Source organism: Cydia pomonella, chromosome 14 (genome assembly GCF_033807575.1).
Source record: "Cydia pomonella isolate Wapato2018A chromosome 14, ilCydPomo1, whole genome shotgun sequence".
NCBI lineage: Eukaryota > Metazoa > Arthropoda > Insecta > Lepidoptera > Tortricidae > Cydia > Cydia pomonella.
Genome location: NC_084716.1, coordinates 4,812,258 through 4,833,040, shown reverse-complemented (window position 1 = coordinate 4,833,040; position 20,783 = coordinate 4,812,258). Strand labels below are relative to the sequence as shown.

Genomic DNA, 20,783 nt, shown 5'->3' with positions numbered 1-20,783 from the left:
AACGTTTATTATATAAAAATAGTGATTAAAAACAATTTAAAAAAAAACTTTTTAATAGATCAGTAATCATTTCTGTATCTGACAATGTATTTTTATAGCATTTTTTTTTTTTTTTAATACTACGTCGGTGGCAAACAAGCATACGACCTGCCTGATGGTAAGCAGTCTCCGCAGCCTATGTACACCTGCAACTCCAGATTGACATGATTTACATGTATATTATGTCTGTCAGATATAAATTAATGTGCCGAATCACAGGATTTTGATTTTTAGACGATAGTATAACATACCTACGCTCACGCTTAAGGCATGCAATAACTTAGTAAAAAAGCTTAAGCTAGAATTCTAGAAATTAGTACTGACAAAGTGTCTATTTATCAAACTCTTACTCCATAATCCCAATATTTCGATACGTTGACATGAAAACGGATCGGTAAATTTGATTTCCAACAATATTTTTCATTTTAAGAATCCTTCTGAAATTTGGTACAGCGATAGTGATTTCTCCTCGCCCTTCCAAATTACGGGAATGGAATTCCAAATTCTTATCTTCTATTGGTCTGAAATTAAATAATAAATTACTGAAATAATTGACTTTATAATTTTTAAGAATGGTAAAAATATTAAATACTTAATAAAGCTTACACATATTGAAGGAGTTTATCATAAAGACGGGAAGCATCAGGATGAAGCCCCAGTACATCAGCACAACAATGACTGTTATCCACAAACAAACTGGAGATTCAAGGACAATGCACCACTTCAAGTATTTGGAATGGTTAGAAAATGCCATTCCGGACCCACAATTGTTCGTTGAGTTCCTGCTAGCCGTCAATATGCAAGAGCAGCAGTATTCAGTGAAAGCGATGCAGGCTAATCAGTCACTACCTGGTCCAATTATCGTGCACGGTGACCTCGGTATTGGAAGGACTGCAGCATATTGTATCATTGACATGTGCCTGTACCATTTAGTACACACTGCGACAGTTTCAGTTCCAATGACAGTTTTGAAAGTAAGACAGCAACGAAATTTCAGTATTCAAACTCCAATTCATTACTTTTTTTTTTTTTTTTTAATTTATTTAGGAAACAAACAGTCACATATTAATATATATATAAGCTTAAGTGATAACAAACAGACCTTTAGTTCCATTGAAAATAAAAGTATACATAGTAAATTACAGATCGAAACAGGGAAGGTGTTAGGCATCTTCTTGTCTGTCACGCGTACAGGGACTTCAAAACATCGGTAGGTAATTAATAAATGCATGACATAGTACAGAGTTTAAAGTGGAATACAAAATAATTAAAAATACATGTATCGCTATAGTTGTTATGCGTGCAAATAATATATAGTTACTAGGTACTTAAAAGAAAACGTACAATATTTATAAAGAAAAGATTGAACTTCGCAGAATGCTACTGTATTTACAAAATGATAATGAAAAAATATCTACATTTGAAAATTTATCATTGTAATCACGACAGGCTCGTCTAAAAAAAATATGCTTGGCAAAATTAGAGCCTAAGCCTTGGAGATTTGTAGTCTGCATTCCGGCAGGTTTGCCATTGCTGGCGGCGTTGTTCCCTTTGGACGTGCCTTGAAACACCGCACACATGACTCAATTCTGGAGCGTACAATACCCCTAGCAGACAATATCCAATACCGAAGCCTTAACAATGAAAACAAATGTTTTTCACCCGCGTGGCAATTTTTGCGGTGCATATAATCTATAATCAGATTAACGACATGATCCTTACGCGGCAGCAGAAATGGATGTTTGTGATCGAAGGTGAGATTAGCGTTGTCCAACCTACCTCCTACTCGCAACACTCCATCTACTAGGATGGGCCTAAGTTTCCGAATAGCCTTCGAGGCTGGAACTTTGCTAGCCTGATTGGCCTTCAAATATTCAGGAAAATGCACAGTCTGAATAGCCTTGATAGCGGCTACCTCAGCCGCTTCCGTGTCTTCTACCGTAACCGCGCCTTTGGATAGCAGCAATTTCATGAAACGTAATACGTAAACAATCACGCGCAGGTATCTTAACCAAGATGAGATCCTTTTGGACAACGTGTACAACACAGGCTCCTCCTCTGGGGGGGGCATAGTCGCAATAGTGGGTAAGGCTATCACCTTTTGTTCCGGCACTTCGCTCTCAGGGCTCGCAACGAAAGGTTTTATGGGCCATCTTGAGCGTTCCAGTCGAGCCCACGATGGACCTTGTAACCACAGGGGATGTTCCAATAGTTGGGAGGGTGTAAGCCCACGCGAAAGGCAATCGCTTGGATTTTCCTTCCCTGATACATGGAAGAAACAATCCGATGGCAAATTCTTCTGGATCTTTGCCACCCTATTCGCGACGAAAATTTTCCATCGGTGGGGACTGGAGTGAATCCAGTGCAAGGTCACGGTCGAATCCGAAAACGCATATATTTGAGAGAGTGTGATTCGCGCGGTATAATGATCCATAACTACTCGAACCAATTTCGACATAATCAATGCCGCACATAATTCCAAACGGGCCAAAGACACAACCCTCATCGGGGCCAATTTCGATTTCGCGCACAAAAATCGCAATGATATGCTTTGATTAGCTACCACATGTAAGTACAGTACCGCACCATAAGCCTTCTCACTCGCATCTGCGAAGGCTAAAAGTGTAACCGTACAGGCAGACGTTACGCCTACGTGACGCGGTATTCTCATTTGGCTAAGAAGCGGTAAATCTCTAACGAACTTAGCCCACGTGTCAATAATAGCCGAGGGTGGAGTCTCATCCCATTCGATGTGTTCTAACCATAACTGTTTTATCATAAGTTTAGCATATAAGATCACAGGAGCCGCAAAAATTGCCACGCGGGTGAAAAACATTTGTTTTCATTGTTAAGGCTTCGGTATTGGATATTGTCTGCTAGGGGTATTGTACGCTCCAGAATTGAGTCATGTGTGCGGTGTTTCAAGGCACGTCCAAAGGGAACAACGCCGCCAGCAATGGCAAACCTGCCGGAATGCAGACTACAAATCTCCAAGGCTTTCGCGCATACCGGAGTTGATCTATGCGGACCGCTCAACGTTACCTTGGTGCGAAGACGCGGCGCTAAGAGTCAAAAAATGTACGTTTGTGTCTTTATTTGCCTGACCACGCGCAGCACTCATGTAGAGATATGCGCCGACTTAAGTTCAGAAACGTTCCTTAACGCGCTGAAACGGTTTATATCCCGTCGAGGTCCGGTAGATACTATGTATTCAGATAATGCAACGAATTTTGTCGGAACTGATTCTCATTTGAAAAATCTCCTTAATCAAGGTTTTTCTGACATCTTTCAGAAAGAGCTTCTAGAAAATCAAGTAAAATGGAGATTTATCCCACCTAACGCCCCACACTGGGGAGGCAGCTGGGAAGCGGCTGTAAAATCATTTAAGACTCACCTATTTCGGGTGATTGGCGCTCAAATATTGTCATACGACGAGCTTTACACGCTTTTGTGTCAGATTGAAGCTGTATTGAACAGTAGGCCTTTGGGCCTCTTGAGTGCCGATCCCGCAGAGCCCGCACCGCTCACACCGGCCCATTTTTTGAATACCGTACCCTTAAGGTCCCTACCCGCCGCGGAGATAACAGAAGAGAGGACTCATCGATTATCTCGTTATAGTTTACTCGAGAAACTGGTACAATCGTATTGGCGACGCTGGTCCCTGGAGTTTTTACATACGTTACAAACGCGGGAAAAATGGAACACCGATTCGCGACCTATCACCGTTGGGACTGTAGTTCTTATTATCACTGACAACGCCCCGCCGTTGCACTGGCCGATGGGCATAGTTATTGAGACGTACCCAGGAAAAGACGGCGCGATAAGAGTAGTCTTAGTAAAAACAAAGAATGGCACGTATAGGCGCCCGGTAGTACGTTTGTGTCCACTTCCTTCTAATATCCCTTAGTCCGTTTTTTTTTTTTTTTGTAACATCATTAGTGTTAGTAAAGTAGGTTAATGTATATAACTACGTTCTATTCTTAAATTCCCTCGGCTGTTTAAGCGGCCCTTCTAGTTTGTAACGCATATCTGTATATTTAATTAGTAAAATTTATTTCCTGGTTTGAAAAGGGAACCTTTCAAGGCCGGGGCTATGTTTGAGCCAATGCGATACTCGCCTATTAAAAACTGAGTACGACAGCGCCACCTAGGGGCAACAAGGCGTGAACGCCCGCGGCCATTACTAAAATCAGTTTTCGCTTGAAACTCCTACGTTTGGAAGCATATTATTGCATCGCCGCCGTAGCACCGCCCTTATTAGTTTTTTAGTGTTTTTTATGTGTTGTATTTCGCCCCGGGGTTGTCAATCATATGGACTACGTCGGATTTGTGATCAAAATCGAGAAGCAACAGTGGTTTTGGCATCCAGCGGGCCACGAGGTGCGCCTATCAAAAAAGGACCCGATTTCTGCAGATCAAGCCTGAGCGAAGAACGAGGACCCACCAAGTAAGCCCCTAGATTAAGGCTAAGTCGCTTCTCAAGTTTTGTGAACGGCGAAAGTATCGCAAACCCGCCCCGCCTTTCACATCCCGCCATAGTAAATTTTTTTTTTTTGAAAAATAAATACACCAATATCTTTTCTACATTAAAATTCCGTGAGACCAAGAGTGGCAGTAGTATCACGAGCCCGTGGCTCACTCATTTATTTGGTCCTTCGAACCGGATTCTCAATTGCCCACGTTAAGCCCACGGCTTCATCTCAGAGTCCGGTTCGAAGGACCAAATAAATGAGTGAGCCACGGGCTCGTGATACTACTGCCACTCTTGGTCTCACGGAATTTTAATGTAGAAAAGATATTGGTGTATTTATTTTTCAAAAAAAAATACACCAATAACAAACATTTTGTTTTACTTTCTGGCTACCATTAAAACAGATAAAACAATGTACCTCCAGTTTCGCTCACACCTCACCAAGACAGACTTGCATTTGTCATTGGGTTAACTAAACATGTAATCTATTGAAAATAAAAAAATTGCTAGCGTGTATCAGTGTTTTATTTTCTAAGCAAATTACTGGAGTCATAGGACAATTTTTTTTTTCCTAGAATGTCTGTTCATAATTAATTGCTAATGCATTAATATAGCATATGCTAAATAACGCCTTAACTAGGTGGGTCATGGCCACTGATATCGGCCACTAACCTCACCGTCTCCATAAACACATAGCGTATTGTGTAACCATGAAAAAACAAACGTCCGTAAACAGTCTTATCGTTCCATAACCTACCAGGTCATTAATACTTACAAAACGTGTTCGATCAGGGCTCAGTTTTTTTGCGAGTTATTTATAGACTTCGTTGTACGTGCTTCGTTGGACGTGCTCTTAGGCCCCGGTCGTACTGCACACGCCGCACGCAGCCGACAACGTCCCGTCGCATGATGGAAGACGCTGGACGCAGCCGACAGCGGGTGTTTTGGTCGTTTTGAGACCGTAGCCGCAGCGGCCAGTCGCGCAGTTTCCGAGAGTTTTTGTAGCGAAAGGACGTGTGTGTGTAGTATACGATGGAAAAAACTCTAGCGTATTTACTGCTTAAGGAGGAAGATGATGAGGACATTTTATTTATGATATCAAGGAAGCAAAAGAAAAAGAAGAACAATATATTTAAAGCTAGACAAACGGAGGGTGCCTACAATATTTTGGTGACTAGGCATTTAATTGATAATGAACTAAAATTTGTGGAATATTTTCGACTATCACGGGCGGAGTTTTCGACAGTACTAAGATTGATTGAACAAAGTTTGACGAATACACCAACTAACTTCCATCCAAACCCTATTTCTGCTGCGGAAAAATTGGCGTAAATATTTAGCGTTTCACTGATATTCTCCCACACTTTATGTTTTAAGTTATTGTTTTTGAAGTTTTTATCACGTGTATCGTACAAAATACTATTCGACTTTACTAACTCAATCAATAACTCGTCTTTTTCTTTCGTAAATTTCTCCATTTCGAGCTAGCGTCCAGCCGCAGCAATGCTCCAAAATGACTAAAGACGCAACGGCCAGCGGGCGGCTGCAGCGGGCGGCGGGGGGACGCCGCACGCAGCGAACGAAAACGACCACTCCCGAGCATTCTCGAACACACCATTCAGACGCTGCGTGCGACGTGACGTTGTCGGCTGCGTGCGGCGTGTGCAGTACGACCGTAGCCTTATAGTGATTACGTCATGGATCTTGTTATGTTGGATCAGAAAGGAAAACCAAAACAGTTATCACGTTTATATTTTGTATGGAACGTGTGCTTTAATTAATATTAGTGGACAATGAACATGATGATGACAGAAGAATTATTTTTTTGTTACCATACAATGGTAAGCGATGCTAAGCGCCGAAGTAAATACTTAGTGAACAATGTTATCAGTAAACCACAAAAGGAAAATGGGCTTAAAATAATATTAATTGTTCTACGTCAAATCAAGTGGTTAATGATTCACACTGGTCAATAACGTACATTTGTATTGAAATTGGTTTCAATGTTCTGAACAAACTAATCAACAAATCCAAAATCTGATGTAATTCTATTCAATAAAAGCATCAAAGACTAATTTCGAAACATTCGTCGTTTCGAGTTAGAAACAGGGACAGACTTAAAGATAATTAGGCTGATTCTCTAGCGTCCAAAATGATCTAAATCATTCTCAAATCTAAAAACTTGAGACATTATTTATTGTCATACCATAGACTGGAAAGAGCGCGTTTTAAATATTTTTAAATCTGACAGATAAATTTCCTAATTGATCGCCAAATTTGCACACGTTTTAAAATTTATGTTTTTTTTGGATCATCATTTTTAAATTTCTACATGGAAAATGTTCCTGTTAATATTACATTAAACAATCTGGATAGTGCTACATTAACCTAACCTAAAGGTCACATAGCTAAAGTTACAATAGTATTTATAATCTTAGATTTCCTACTTATAATTACAAAGTGCTTTGTTAATATGTAATGTGCATTCGAGTTTTAATCTTATATTCTACAGGTAGGTGTGAGATTTGACAATGTTTCGCTTAGTTAATAATGCTTATCAGCTATTATATCACTATCACTTGTAAGGATGATGGAGATCCCCCTTTTTTGGGATTCTGCTAGTTTAGTAGGTTATTGTTATTGGTTTCATATTGCATTCTGGGTGGTCTTTATATTTTCATTATTATTTTAATGGCAGATTAACCACAGTACGGTTTTTGGCATCATGGAGTCCGTAGCAACCCTTGTGCATGTTCGCTCGCGCAGAGTCGCGTTTGCCGAGCGCCACGGGTTGCAGTTCTTTTACTCGCGGGTGCGCTATAACCATCCTCGTTATGGGATGGTGTATCAATCTTGTATTATAACTCCCGAGGGCCATCCCTTTATCACTCTCCAAACTCCTGCATTGGAGCTTGGGGAGAGATTTTTTGGAGAGCTGTCCTTCACGGCCCCGGATGGTGTTCTTTACGGCGCGGAGTTTGAGTTGTCGCCCAGCCAGTTGTTCTGGTTCGTCATTTGGGCCCCTCTTGACTTTGACTGGCTGTGGGGCTTTTTGGACGTGCGTGAACTTGGGGGCGATTAAATTCAGATTCTTGCCGACTCTAGTGTGTGGATGCGTCCAATTTCAAAGTCATCAAATGAACGATAATAGGATCCCACGTTGTGGTATCTAAGCCGATATTTGTTAGTCCACTTAAGCATTCGGTTATGACGTCATGCATTTTCTTCAGGTTTATCTGGTTTTTGCGATGGCTTGTTATTGGGTTTATTGTTTGGTTCTATTGGTAGGAGCGAAAGCTTGACAATGGGACGCTTCAAAGTCCCATTTTTAGGTTTTATAGTTGTTACACGAGTTAGACCATCTGGGCCCGGGTGGACGCCTATGACGCGGCCAAGGGCCCATTTTGCAGGCGGTAAGTTGTCCTCCTTGACAAGGACTATGTCGCCCTTTTCAATGTTTTTGGTAGGGTTGTTCCATTTGCTTCGATGTTGGAGTTGAGTTAGGTAATCATAAGACCAAGCCTTCCAGAACCGCTGTGCCATATGTTCAATAAGTTGACATCTTCGACGCAGATCGATGTTTTGGGTGACATTGTGATCCGAGTGAATAGTTAAATATTTGGATTGTAGTACACAACCTTGTGCTAGAGTGACTATTCCGGATGACGTCATAGTGTGTGACGTCACGTCTTCGTCACAAATGGCTCGTAATGAGCAGGTCTTGCAACATATAGCAAGCTTTCGAACTTATCCCATAAGGCGTCAAGATTGGCCAGCCGTTTGTTTAAATAGTCGCGAGTTTTCCTGTCCGCTGAGTCTTTCTTGTAGTTGGCGCACAGGGACTTGATGCTTTCAAAGCAGGCTTGTTGCTGCAGGAGTTTGCTCATGATGAGTTGAAAGCTAAGCTGTCGCTTGAAGTTAGTTGTTATGTCCAATCACCGCCGGGTTTCCTGTTACCGTGACAGGCGATAGGATAGCCAATTGTTAAGCTGATGTTCTCAGTAGTTTACCGAGTATGAGTGAGCTGACGAGTTTGATTAATACACAACACGTAGAGCTTGCACCCCGTCTGTCTTCAGATGCTGTTGTAGTTGTAGGTTCCGGAGCGCAGCGTGGGTGGAGTATTACCTCTGGTTCAGCCCGATGTCCGTGTTCACAGCTCACAGGCAATCAGTGTTTTTAGCACGATATATGTGCCTTCTCAATTTACTGGTGAGACCCGCTTGTGGGAGGCCAGGAAACCGATTCACTATCGTAATAAGCAACAAAAAAACACTAAATACCTTTTGTGAGCAGCGAAGGACCCGGAGAGGTTCGAAGGACTTTATTTAAAATGTAGGGGCCGTTAGCCCTTACACTTGCTTGATGCGACTGGTAGCGCTGGTGGCGGAGGTAGAATAATACACTGAAGGTTGGATGGTTACTGAACGATTTATTGAGGAAAACCAGGGTTTATATAGTGGCTGTCTACGTGCATGGCATTTAGGTGACATTTAACAATATTAAATATAATTATAATTTCTTAGATGATGCATACCCTTGACATTTCTATTGTGCGTTAATTAATCTATTTTCTATTTTCTTAATGTCACATGACGTATGCATCACGTAGGGCTTACGCTATAGTTTATCGCAACGTAAGCATGTACAGTAATGGGACTGTACAGTAATCTTTGGTGCTTTTTGACTCAAAGGCCAGCAGACTGTCTAACACAAATCCACCACCAGCAGATCCGGCATCCCTCCCTCCCTCCCACGCCCTCACGCCCTCCCTCCCTCCCTCCCACGCCCTCACGCCCTCCCTCCCTCCCTCCCACGCCCTCCTTTTCCCATAGGCACTTTTGATGTGGATGCCTGTGTCCCATCTGTCCATGATTTTGATACAGTATGGTTACTGTTGAGCCATGTCTCATCTAAAAACACCACATTATTCCAATCTGTGACATTTTTCATTTTTCGCAAAAATGTTATTCTTTTTAATGCAATACCTTGGCGCTCCATTATTACTTTCCGTTGGTTTCGCATAACGTAACGGAAACTTGATTTTTTGTAAACAATCCTCAATGAAAATACACTTCCGTTGAATAATCCAGCATCTTTTAAGGAAATTAATTACTAAGGATTTCAAAGTAGGGCATTCTTTTTTTGTGTAATAACCATATACATGGTTTCTAATTGCCTCAATGTCAAAACTGTCAATACCGGTCACTGGTTTGGCTTTCCTTCTCTTCTTGTTAGGTGACCGCATGGTTTTATCTTCCATCCCAGAAGCTCCATATTTTTCTTTTAGTATGCAGGTCACAATCCATGGGCTAATGTTGAGCACAGACGCCACGCGTTCTCGCACTTGAGTCACAGGCAAGAGAGGCCCACCATTCTGAGACTCCTTCTCAAAAAACTGGTAGAGTTTTACGACCATTTGCCGCGCCTGTTTACCGTACGGTTTAGGCATTTTTAGGTCCAAAGTCAACTAAATTCAAATCACAAGAAAAGTCCAAAAATACGAGCCAAGGTAACCAGATGTGAAAGAGAAGAATCCAAAAATAAAGCCAGGTGAAAAATACGAAAAGAAACGGAATATGCGCACAGTAAGACGGAGAAACTTCGACAGACTGCGCATTTGACATTTGACAAATGAATGATTTTGACGTCAAATTTGATCCGCTCAGAAATCGACATATTTTTTTGCAAATTGTACGGTAAAGATCTATTATTATAATGGCTTTTTAAAAGTATTTGTTTAAGTTAATGTTTTCTTAGTTATAATACCTTATTTTTGTATTTTCTGTAGGTTATAAATATATCGATTTTATCGATTATCTTTAACTTACTAATACGTTACCCGAATCGAAAAAAATGATTAGACCACAACGCTGGTTTTAAAAAAAGAGACCCTTAGGACGTAAACGTTTGTGCAGTGATTTATTATTGTTAAATACTTCAGATATACGATGAGAAAAAAAAAACTATAAGCATAATTACATTAAAAAAGTGTGTGTAGTATGAGTGGTAACGAAAGACATATTATAATTGCGTGGTTTTGTTTTTAATTATGTGATTGGATCATACACATTTACATTATATGGGTGCTGTCATGTGTCAAATATGTGATGTTAGAAAAATCTCACTATAGTGCTGGGCCCACGTACTGAATATCATTTAAAGATTTACCTGATGTGGTGCGTGCTGATCCATTAAAGACAGTCCGCAATTTGGTTGTTTCACTTATTTCCCGTAATACAGGGTGGTGGGGGAGAAAATTGCCATTTGGTGGCCTTTCTATTTCAGTCAAGTGGCCCAGTGTTGCATATTCTTGAATAAATTCACTATACATTTGTTTTAAAGTCGGCTGTTTTCGGAAACGCCTCCCTAAATTGAAAAAACATCTTTTAGCTAAAGCAAATGAGTCTCCCAGGACCTCTGGGGACTCTTTCAATGGCATTGAAACCTGAAATCGACCGGAGTCTAACCGGATTGTGTTTTTTACAAATAATTCTTCACATATTTGATCATCAGTGGAATATATTTTAGTGGGTGCGGTAAATGTTTCCAACTCCCAGAATTTGAAAAGTGAATCCTTGATTTCTTGGCTAAAATTACACAATATCTTACCTCGCGGCAAAATAGGAGTGGTAGGGCACATGGGTCCCGCTACCAACCAACCAAACTTTGAGTAAATTAGCGTAGGCCCGTTTTTGCCTAGCGTCTTTTGATACCCACCCTTGACAATATTCCACATTATGTCGGATCCGATCAAAATATCAATTTTGTTACTTTTATAAAACTGAGGATCCGCTAATCGTATATTGTTGAGTAAGTTCAATTCGTTTAGATTCAGATCCACACTGGGAATGTTGTCAGAAACCGTTTGAATAATCATACAATTTACGTCAACAGTATATGAATTTATTCTTGATTTAATTTTAATTGTGCAGCTATCAGAGGCACATGATGTTAAGTTATTAAGTAAAGATACTTGTCTTTTTGAACTGTTACTTTTAATGTTAAGTTTCCTTTTCAGGTTTTCAGTTATGAAACATCTTTGGCTACCACAGTTCTTTCTGAGGATTCTAGTCAACTTTGTTTCCTCTCTTGCTACTGAGTTCAGTTCTGGTCCTCCTTATTTTTAAAAACTTGGCGTAGGTCCTGAAAGTGTGCTTTTCAATGATATAGGTAAACACACGGAGTAGTCACTTAAAGCCAATGCTAAGTTTTTATGGATAATGGGGTCTATGTTTATGAACGGTTATTGTGTCTAAAGTCAGCAGCAGAAGTAGCTAAGCGGGTCAGGCGTTCACAATGATCTTGGCACGACTTTATAGTTAAGAAAACAAGAGCGCGTGAAGGTCATTTTGAACACCTCATCTCACCCGCTTAGCAACTATTGCTGCTTAACAACCGTTATAGTTATAAGTTATTTTTTTAATTTCAGATTAATACAATATGTCTTACAAAATAGTAAGCACGATTGAAAATGGGAAAACTGTCCTTACAGCCGTACCCAGTGGTTGGGAGAAAGGTGAATTTTTATACTGGCCACCCAAAGGCCACGAAAAATTACGCAAAAATGGAAATTCATGCGTAGAATCAAACTGGAAACCTTTTAAGTGTACAGTTAAAAGATTAAATATGGCTACTTTCATTGAAGCAGAACGTGAAATCAGTAGAATGTGCAACGCTTCAGAAACTGAAACCGACAACGACGACTATTCTTCACGAAAAATATTCAAAGTACCTAACCGCAACGAACGGACCTTTAATGACATTGTGCAAGAATGTATTTCGGTAATCAAGCTCTTAAAACTATTAAAATTTAATTAAAATACTAACTTTTACGATGACATTTAAATTTACATATTTGTTTCTGAGTAATGGACGATTTATATGGAATCATATATCTACCCCCCGCCCCGCCAATATCATAAGCTTTGCTTAGTTTAAAGCTCTATCTGTATAAAAACATCTCCAATATATTTATTTATTTCCAGATGAATAAAATGCCTCAAACACAAAATTTGGAAAATGCGGTGATTATTTTACAACAAAGTCCGCCTGAAGAAAGCTCAAATATAAACGACGAACATAATGTTACCGGTGAGACTTCAGGAATAAATTTCGAAGAGCATAATGTGACGGGGGAAACTGAAGGACAGCTCGACTTTAATATCGACTTACTGAAATATTTAATATATTACTTACAAAAATGGATGCTGTTAGTGAGAATTTAAATACTATAGGTACAAATATTATGGAAAGTGTAAGAACCCTACAGGAAAACCAGAAAATAATATTAGAAAGTCAACAGGCATTCATGTTAAATTTATCAAAATTAAGCGTTCAATTTGAACAGATAGTAAAAATGTTACTCTCCGCCTATAATTAATGATGAAACTACTGAATCTATACAACCTATAACTTGTCTTGAAGATCTGATTAAAATGGAAAAATCGTTAGACAATCCAGATTCACTAGTTGAATTGAAGAAACAATTTTCAATAATTTGCGGTAAATGTAAAGGGAGAGGCATCAACAATGCATATTTGTTAATTGATGTCATGTTTGACAGAAATTTTCTCAAAAAATGTTCATGGGCCGGAGGTTCTCGCACTTCTCAAGAAAAATTTTGCTTCCGAAGTCATACAGGAATAATTAACTTCTTTTTTAATTTGGTTCATGGCTCCCATAGTCTCTTCACTTTAGTAGAGTGCCATAATTTTTTTAACTAAAAAACTCCGAACAAAGGAGTGGCAGTAAAAAAATGCGGACATCGGCTACAAAAAACAGACCTAAATTTAAAAAAAAAAACAATCTGAACCGTGCCTTGGCCTTGAAATGCCTAATAGTTCTGACAAAGAAAACAATGAAACATCTTCCCCGGCAAACCACCTTGCAGACCTAGAAATGCCTAATAGTTCTAACAAAGAAAACAATGAAACATCTTCCCCGGCAAACCACCTTGCAGGCCTAGAAATGCCTAATAATTCTAACAAAGAAAACAATGAAACATCTTCCCCGAAAAACCGCCTGGAAACACTTGTTTAATGTTAGGATTTGTCACAGCTGCCATCGTTTTCCGAATATTAACGATTGCTTATCTCTGGGAGTAAGTATATGGAGGTTACCTCGGTTAGCAGTTCGTTGATATTCGGAAATACGATGGCTGCCGAGATACATTAAGAAAATGTCGCACTGCAAAGATTTGATTTTTAACATTCAATGTACCTAAATCTTGATTGTTAATATTATTAAGTTCCTTTTTATGTAACTTTTGGTTCCTACTTAGTAAGTAAGTACCTAGTATATTTATTACTTTTAATAATATCTTAATCTAATTCACTAGGCTAGTTTCAATTTTCATATTATAATTTTCATTCTATAAATCAAATAATAATAAGGGTGTCACTATAGCCCAGCCACTCAACTCAGTCCTCGCCTGATTGGTACAGGGGTAGCGAAGAAAGACGCATAACGGGGAAAGAAAGACTTAGTCGTCTTAGGCCGATCCCACATTGGAACGGAATCCGCATGTCGTTCCGTTTTAGGAGCGGCATAGCGCTATACACGTATATAGAGCTGTCCCGCTCCCACAACGGAACGACATGCGGTTTCCGTTCCAGTGTGGGATCGGCCGTACCCCGGCGCCTCCGTACCGCGCAGACGAGGACCGAGATCTGTGGTCGCTCTATATAGTCTATAGACGTAGTTTTTATCAATAACGAAACTTTGTTTTGTGTAAGAAAATGTACCTTTTTTGATTATTTTCGTCAAATTTTGCTATTTTCACTGTTTCGTAATTTTAAATGAAAAATATTTAGTTATACTGCAAATTAATATGAAAAATAAAACATAATTTTGAGCTCCGCCAGAACCGAGTTCAGTGGTCGCTCTATAGACGCAGTTTTTATCAATAACGAAACCTTTGGTTCGTGTAAGAAAATATACGTATTTTGATTATTTTTGAAAGTTTAATTGCTTCTTCATTTTAAATGAAAAATATTGAGTTATACTGCAAATTGTTATGGAAAATAAAACATAATTTCTTTTAAATTTACTGTTTAGCCTAAGAAAATTAGCATCGAAATCTTTGATCAGACCAAATAATTCGTGTAGTTTTGAAAGTTGGTACAATTATTCCTAAAGATGTCCAGATGAATATACTAAAAATCCCCGATGGTGGGACCGGAGCCGGAGGGGGGAGGGGGGGGGGGGGAAAGGTCTCTTTTTCACCTTATTTTATTATAACTCCAAAACTATTTAAAATATCTCTTTAGTGACTTCTACATTAATTATCTATATTAAATTTCCTATAACTTATGTTTACACCATATTACTCTACGGTCAATACTTTAGGACAGTGGTTCTCAAACTTTTTTGGTGACGGAACCCTTTTGGAAAGCCAAATATTTGACGGAGCCCCAAATAAAAAAAAATATGTGTGTACTCTTTATTAACAATCGTGTTACATACAATGCAACGGCTACATAATATATAATAAATGAAAAAAAAGAAAACCAGAACGGATCTAATGGGAAGTATGATACTGCTTCTTATTTTTCATCACTTGTTTGATATCAGGTTTGATAGAAGAGAGTTGAAGCCTCATATCAGATTCAGCGTTCAGTCTATTGCGGTATTTTGTTTTTGTAGCTGCATAGGTTGAGAATCCTGTTTCGCACAAGTATGTTGTTGGGAACGGAAGAAGAACATTCACGGCCATTTTGGCAAGAAGTGGATATTCATCGCGAATTCTGCACCAAAAATCATTGAGAGGCATCGATTTGAACAGTGCCTCCATACTGGTGTCTGATGTCATTTCTAAAAATGATTCGTATATCTCGTTTGACATACATTCGGGCTTTGGCATGTTGGGTACAAAAGGATTTTGAATCCATGAATTCATTTTAATTTTTGTATTCTGTTCTACGGGAAAATACGCCTCAAAAGACTCGCGCATTGCAGTGAGATATTGGACCAATTCTTCAAACAAATCAGCTTGAAACATTTCTGAGCCTTTATCGCTGACAAACTCACTGAGTGATGTAAAGCTTTCTATTTCTTTCTTACCAACACAAACAATCCAAAAATCTAGTTTTCTTTTGAAGGCGGTTATTTTGTTACAGGCCTGAAACACTGTTGTCTGTTTACCTTGTAATGATAAATTTAATTCGTTCAGTTTTTGAAAGATATCTGCCATAAAAGATAGTCGGAACAGCCACGTTTCGTCATACAAACGGTCTTTCAAATTAAAAGAATTGTCTTTGAAAAATGTTTGTAACTCCTCTTTAAGTTCAAAAAGCCTTGTTAAAGTTTTACCCCGAGATAACCATCTCACTTCAGTATGGAGTAGTAGTGTTTTATGTTTGCTGCCATAATCTTCACACAGTATTGAGAACAATCGGGATTGTAGTGGACGTGTTTTCACGTAGTTTATTATTTTAACCGCTTCATCCAAAACCAGTTTTAAATTTGGCGGCATTTTTTTCATCGCCAGTGCCTGTCTATGTAGGATACAGTGGCTGGAACTACAATTAGGCGCTTTACTTTTAATTCGTGTTACTGCTCCTGTTATTTTACCGGTCATTGCCTTGGCCCCATCTGTACAAACGTCGATGCAATTATTCCAATTGAGCTGGCATTCTTCAAAGAAAATATTTATTTTATTAAATATTTCTTCTCCGGTAGTATTTGTGGGCAGTGGTGAGCACATAAGCATGTCTTCTTCAAAAGAACGTTCATATGGGTATCTCACAATAACCAGCAAGATGGCCAGACCGGCGACATCGGTAGACTCATCCATTTGCAAGACAAATTGTGTTGTTTGTAGACGTGTAACAAGTTCTTGTTTGACATAGCTTGCCATATCATGAATTCGGCGCGAAACAGTATCGTTTGACAGCGGCACAGTAGAAATATGCTTTGCAGATTTATCATCGAGCATACATTTTGTTACGTCTAACATACATGGTTTTATTAAATTCTCAGCGATAGTGTGCGCTTCACCTGCTTGTGCAATGCGATAGCTAACTAAATACGATGCCTCCGTGGCGTTTTCATTGACAGTTTGGGTCGTTTGCATCATAGTTTTTTGACTTTTCAATAATTGCTCTTTTTTACGTAAAAAAAAATCTTCATTCTTGTCTTTAAACTCAGGATGTACAGTTTCTAAATGTCGGCGCATCTTGGTAGGTACCATGGAACTATTAGGAAGCAGTTTACTACATAACATACAGAGGGGTGAGCCGTTGGAATCCACAAATCCAAGATTGATGTATGATTCATTATATTTCCTTTTTTTCGCCTTCGAAACCGTGAAGTTTGACGTCGTCGCATCACCGTCATGATCGGGAGTTGCTGTATCCTCCGGGCGTGCCACATTTAAACATTCGGTAGATTTTGTTGCAACACTTTTATGGCCTTTAAGCCAACGTTTCATTATTCTTTATTAATACTTGTAATCTAAATGAAAAGTAAAGATACGCAAATCAATATTTTCACATATACAGGACTTCAGAACAACAAAGATGGTTGCGCGAAATTCAAACGCACATACACCATATTACTCTACGGTCAATACTTTAGCTAAAGCCATGGAACAAATACAATGTTTCATAGAACAAAATAAAGACTCTCAAATGTCCATAGATCATTTGATGAACCAAATTACCGGGCAAAAGCCAACTACAGACACGGTTAAATCTAAACTTAAGGAGATATATGGCGATAGAATATTGATTAGTGATTTAAAATCACATAAAACCGTTGTATGCTTCCGTGACATTGGGCACAAGATCTTAAATTAGACATGGTACAGCTCGCAGTGTAAGGCTACGTTCAGATGAACGCGCGGTGCCGCGCGGTTTGCTCAGCGCGCGGTTCAAGATCGTAACAAATGTATGTTGCTGTACACATGAGCGCGCGGCGCCGCGCGGCACCGCGCGCACCGCCGTGTACCGCGCGCAAGTTCTTGTCCCGCGCGGCGCCGCGCGGGACACGAACTACAGTCCTGTCTCGACCTGTTCAGATGACCCGCGCGGTTTGAGGCGGTTGGACGCACGGAGCGACGTACAAAATGGAGGAGGAAATATGTCTCGATTTACTTATTGACGAAATTGAAAAAAGAGATGCGATTTGGAATCTTAATTCGAAGCAATATTCTAATAAAATAATAAAGAGAAGGTCATGGGAAGAATTAGTTTTAATATTTTGCAACCATGATGACTCGGAAGAGAAAAAGAAAAACTTGGGTAAGTTAAAATTTTATTTTATTTCTAAGTACATACTAAATCATATTTTCTTGCCAATCTAATGCACCCTCACCTACGAAGTAATTTGTTAATGTGGTTCGAACTTTATCTGCGTCATGTATTGCCCGTCCACTGTTGAATCGGCTCATATTAGCCAACGGCGCTGGATTAATAAGGTCTTCTTGATTGACACCATCTCTAGTTCTAACAAAATTGTGTAAAACACAAATGGCTTTCACTATGTCATTTGCAAAATCCATTTTGACGTCTATAGGCCGGTGCAAAATTCGCCATTTAGCACACATTATGCCAAATGTACATTCAACATACCTTCGTGCTAAAGTAAGGCCGTAGTTAAATATTCTTTTTTCCTTCGACAATAGTTTACCTCCGTATGGTCTCATCAGATTTTTAGACATGGCGAAAGCTTCGTCAGCCACAATTACGTAAGGCATCGTATTGGAAACATTCTCATTATTTGTAATACATATTGGTTCAGGGATATCCAAAGAATTTTCTGTCAGTTTTTTGAAAAACGATGTTTCCTTAAATACACCTGAATCACTGTCCTTGCCATAAGCTCCAACGTCGATCCATGTAAAACAATAGTTTGCATCACACAGAGCCATTAAAACCAATGAAAAAAAGTGTTTATAATTGTAGTACATAGAGCCCGATCCCGGTGGCTGGACTAAACGAACATGTTTTCCATCTAAAGCACCGATACAGTTGGGAAAAAAAGCTTTCTTTTTAAATTCTTCAGCTATTTGTAACCACTTCTCCCTGTTTGGTTGGTTCATGACAATTCCTTTTAAATTTCTCCATAAAATTTGGCATACTTGCTGAATTATAGCCGAAAGTGTTGATTTACCTATTTTATAATTATATTGGATTTCTGTAAGTGAACATCCGGTGGCAAGGTATCTGTAACAAAAATATATAACTGTAAATATAATTTCTTTTACAGGATCAATTTTACAGAAAAAGTGGAAGAATCTGCGAGATAGTTATGTAAAAGAAATAAAAAAAACAAAATTGAAATCTGGTTCGTCAGCATCAACGACATCTACGTTTGCCTATTTGCAAAGATTGTCATTTCTTAAACCAGTATTAAATAAAAAAATAACTGATAATAGCTTAGACAATGAGGAAACACCAGTAAACGTTGAATTAAATAGCATGAACAATAGTGCATCTCCGACAGAAAAGGTGCCACGGAAGAAATACAAACTTCATCCAGCTGACGAGCATTTTGCAAACATTATAGAAAAAAGTTTAAATAGAAAGAATGAAGAAGAAAGGAAAGAAGATGATGAAGATAAACTGTTTTGTCTTTCATTAGTTAAGGAGATCAAAAAAGTTCCTGATCATAAGCGTTTAAAATTAAAAATTGAAATGTATAATTTATTAGAACGTTACCAGTCTGGCCAACCGGTTGAAAACTACCAGTCTGTTACTCATGCCTCTATTCCTCAAACCCATTCAACTTCAGGTGTCTCACAACAATATAATAATAAGCCGGAACGACACTTCAGGAGCTATTCATTAAACACTGGTTCTCAATATACTGACACGTTGAGGTTCTCTGCCCCAGGATCTTCGAGACAATATGGCTATAGCACTGCTTCTTACATTTCACCTGCCTCAAATGAATCACAAGCAACAAGATGTTAACCAATCAAATTTGTTACACCAAGACACGACAGTACCAAGTCTAAGTGATATGTTATGGATAAGCGGCAAGTGGCTCGAAGTGCCTGATGTACCCGAATGGAAAGGTTTCATGCGATGTATTCAGCCAAGCCAGAACTTTGATAAAAGTGCTGTTATCCCCTTACCTTTCATAACTTCACCTCCAACTGACTATGACACAATATACACTGCATTGAAATGTGCCACGGACCGGTGCCTGACCCAAACATGTTTTGTCACATTTGATCTACCTCTTTATATAAAAGCTCGGGATATTATTGCATCTAGTCGAGATGATCCAAATATACAAAATATCATCGTGAGGCTTGGCGGGTTCCATATGTTAATGTCTTACCTGGGTTGCATTGGACACATAATGGCAGGAAGTGGCCTAAGGGATCTACTATGCAATATTTTTGCTCCAAACTCAGTGGAACACATTTTGAGCGGTCATGCTTACGCAAGAGCAGTTCGTGCACATTTATTAGTCCACACGACTATGTCACAAATGATTTTAAATGATATGGATATTAATGACGATGAAAAGGAAACTATAAATACCCTTTTAAAAGACATGCGAACTGAGCCTCTAAGTGAAGATAAAATAATGAACAATGAGCAGTTGACTTCACTTCAGTCAAAAATTATGAATAAACTAAATGATTTAAAAGAAAATGGACCTACCGCTGCATTATGGATCCAATACTACCACATGGTGACTATTATGAAACAGTTCATTGCTGCAGAGCGAGCTGGTGATTGGAAGGGTCATCTTAGCTGTGTCCACAAAATGATTCCATTTTTTCATGCCAGCGGTCACTTCCAATATGCACGATGTGCACATTTGTATCTGCAAGATATGCTTCAGCTTGAAACAAGAATGACGCCCCACGAATATCAGTTATTTGTAAAAAAAAGGATATTTCACTATAAGAAGAGGCGATACCTTTTGGTCTGGAGTTTGGTCAGACATAGAGCAGACCTTGATGCGCAGCATGAAGAGCTGTGGAGGAATGACCCGAGGAAAGGGAATCACGGATTCAACACTGGCAAAATGGTTACAAGCGACGGTTGTTAGTCATGCCATCTGCTCTGCACTTGAGGTATTTAGTGGAGTATATTTTTCTTCGGGAGATCAACATGCAGATCTTCTTTTGTCTCGTCAGTGCAGGGATCAAGAAGACAGAAAAAAGCTTTACGCGTGGTTTATGGATCATTACCCATTCCCAAAGACAGGAAACCTCATGTCCTTATCGACTGGTATTGTTGGAAATAGCAAAGTTAATTGCCACCTTGCAGAAGAAATTGGTAAACAGCTCATGGAAAAAACGCTGGGG

At 39.2% G+C, this 20,783-nt stretch overlaps 1 protein-coding gene across 1 annotated transcript; it reads left to right on the top strand.

Moving 5' to 3' along the window:
• Positions 1–17,336: 17,336 nt before the first annotated feature.
• LOC133525331 (uncharacterized) lies at positions 17,337–19,428 on the top strand. Its single transcript, XM_061861618.1, has 2 exons — positions 17,337–17,813; positions 18,736–19,428. Exons 1-2 carry the CDS (start codon positions 17,580–17,582, stop codon positions 19,426–19,428), a joined length of 927 nt encoding a protein of 308 aa, XP_061717602.1. The 5' UTR covers positions 17,337–17,579.
• Positions 19,429–20,783: the final 1,355 nt, after the last annotated feature.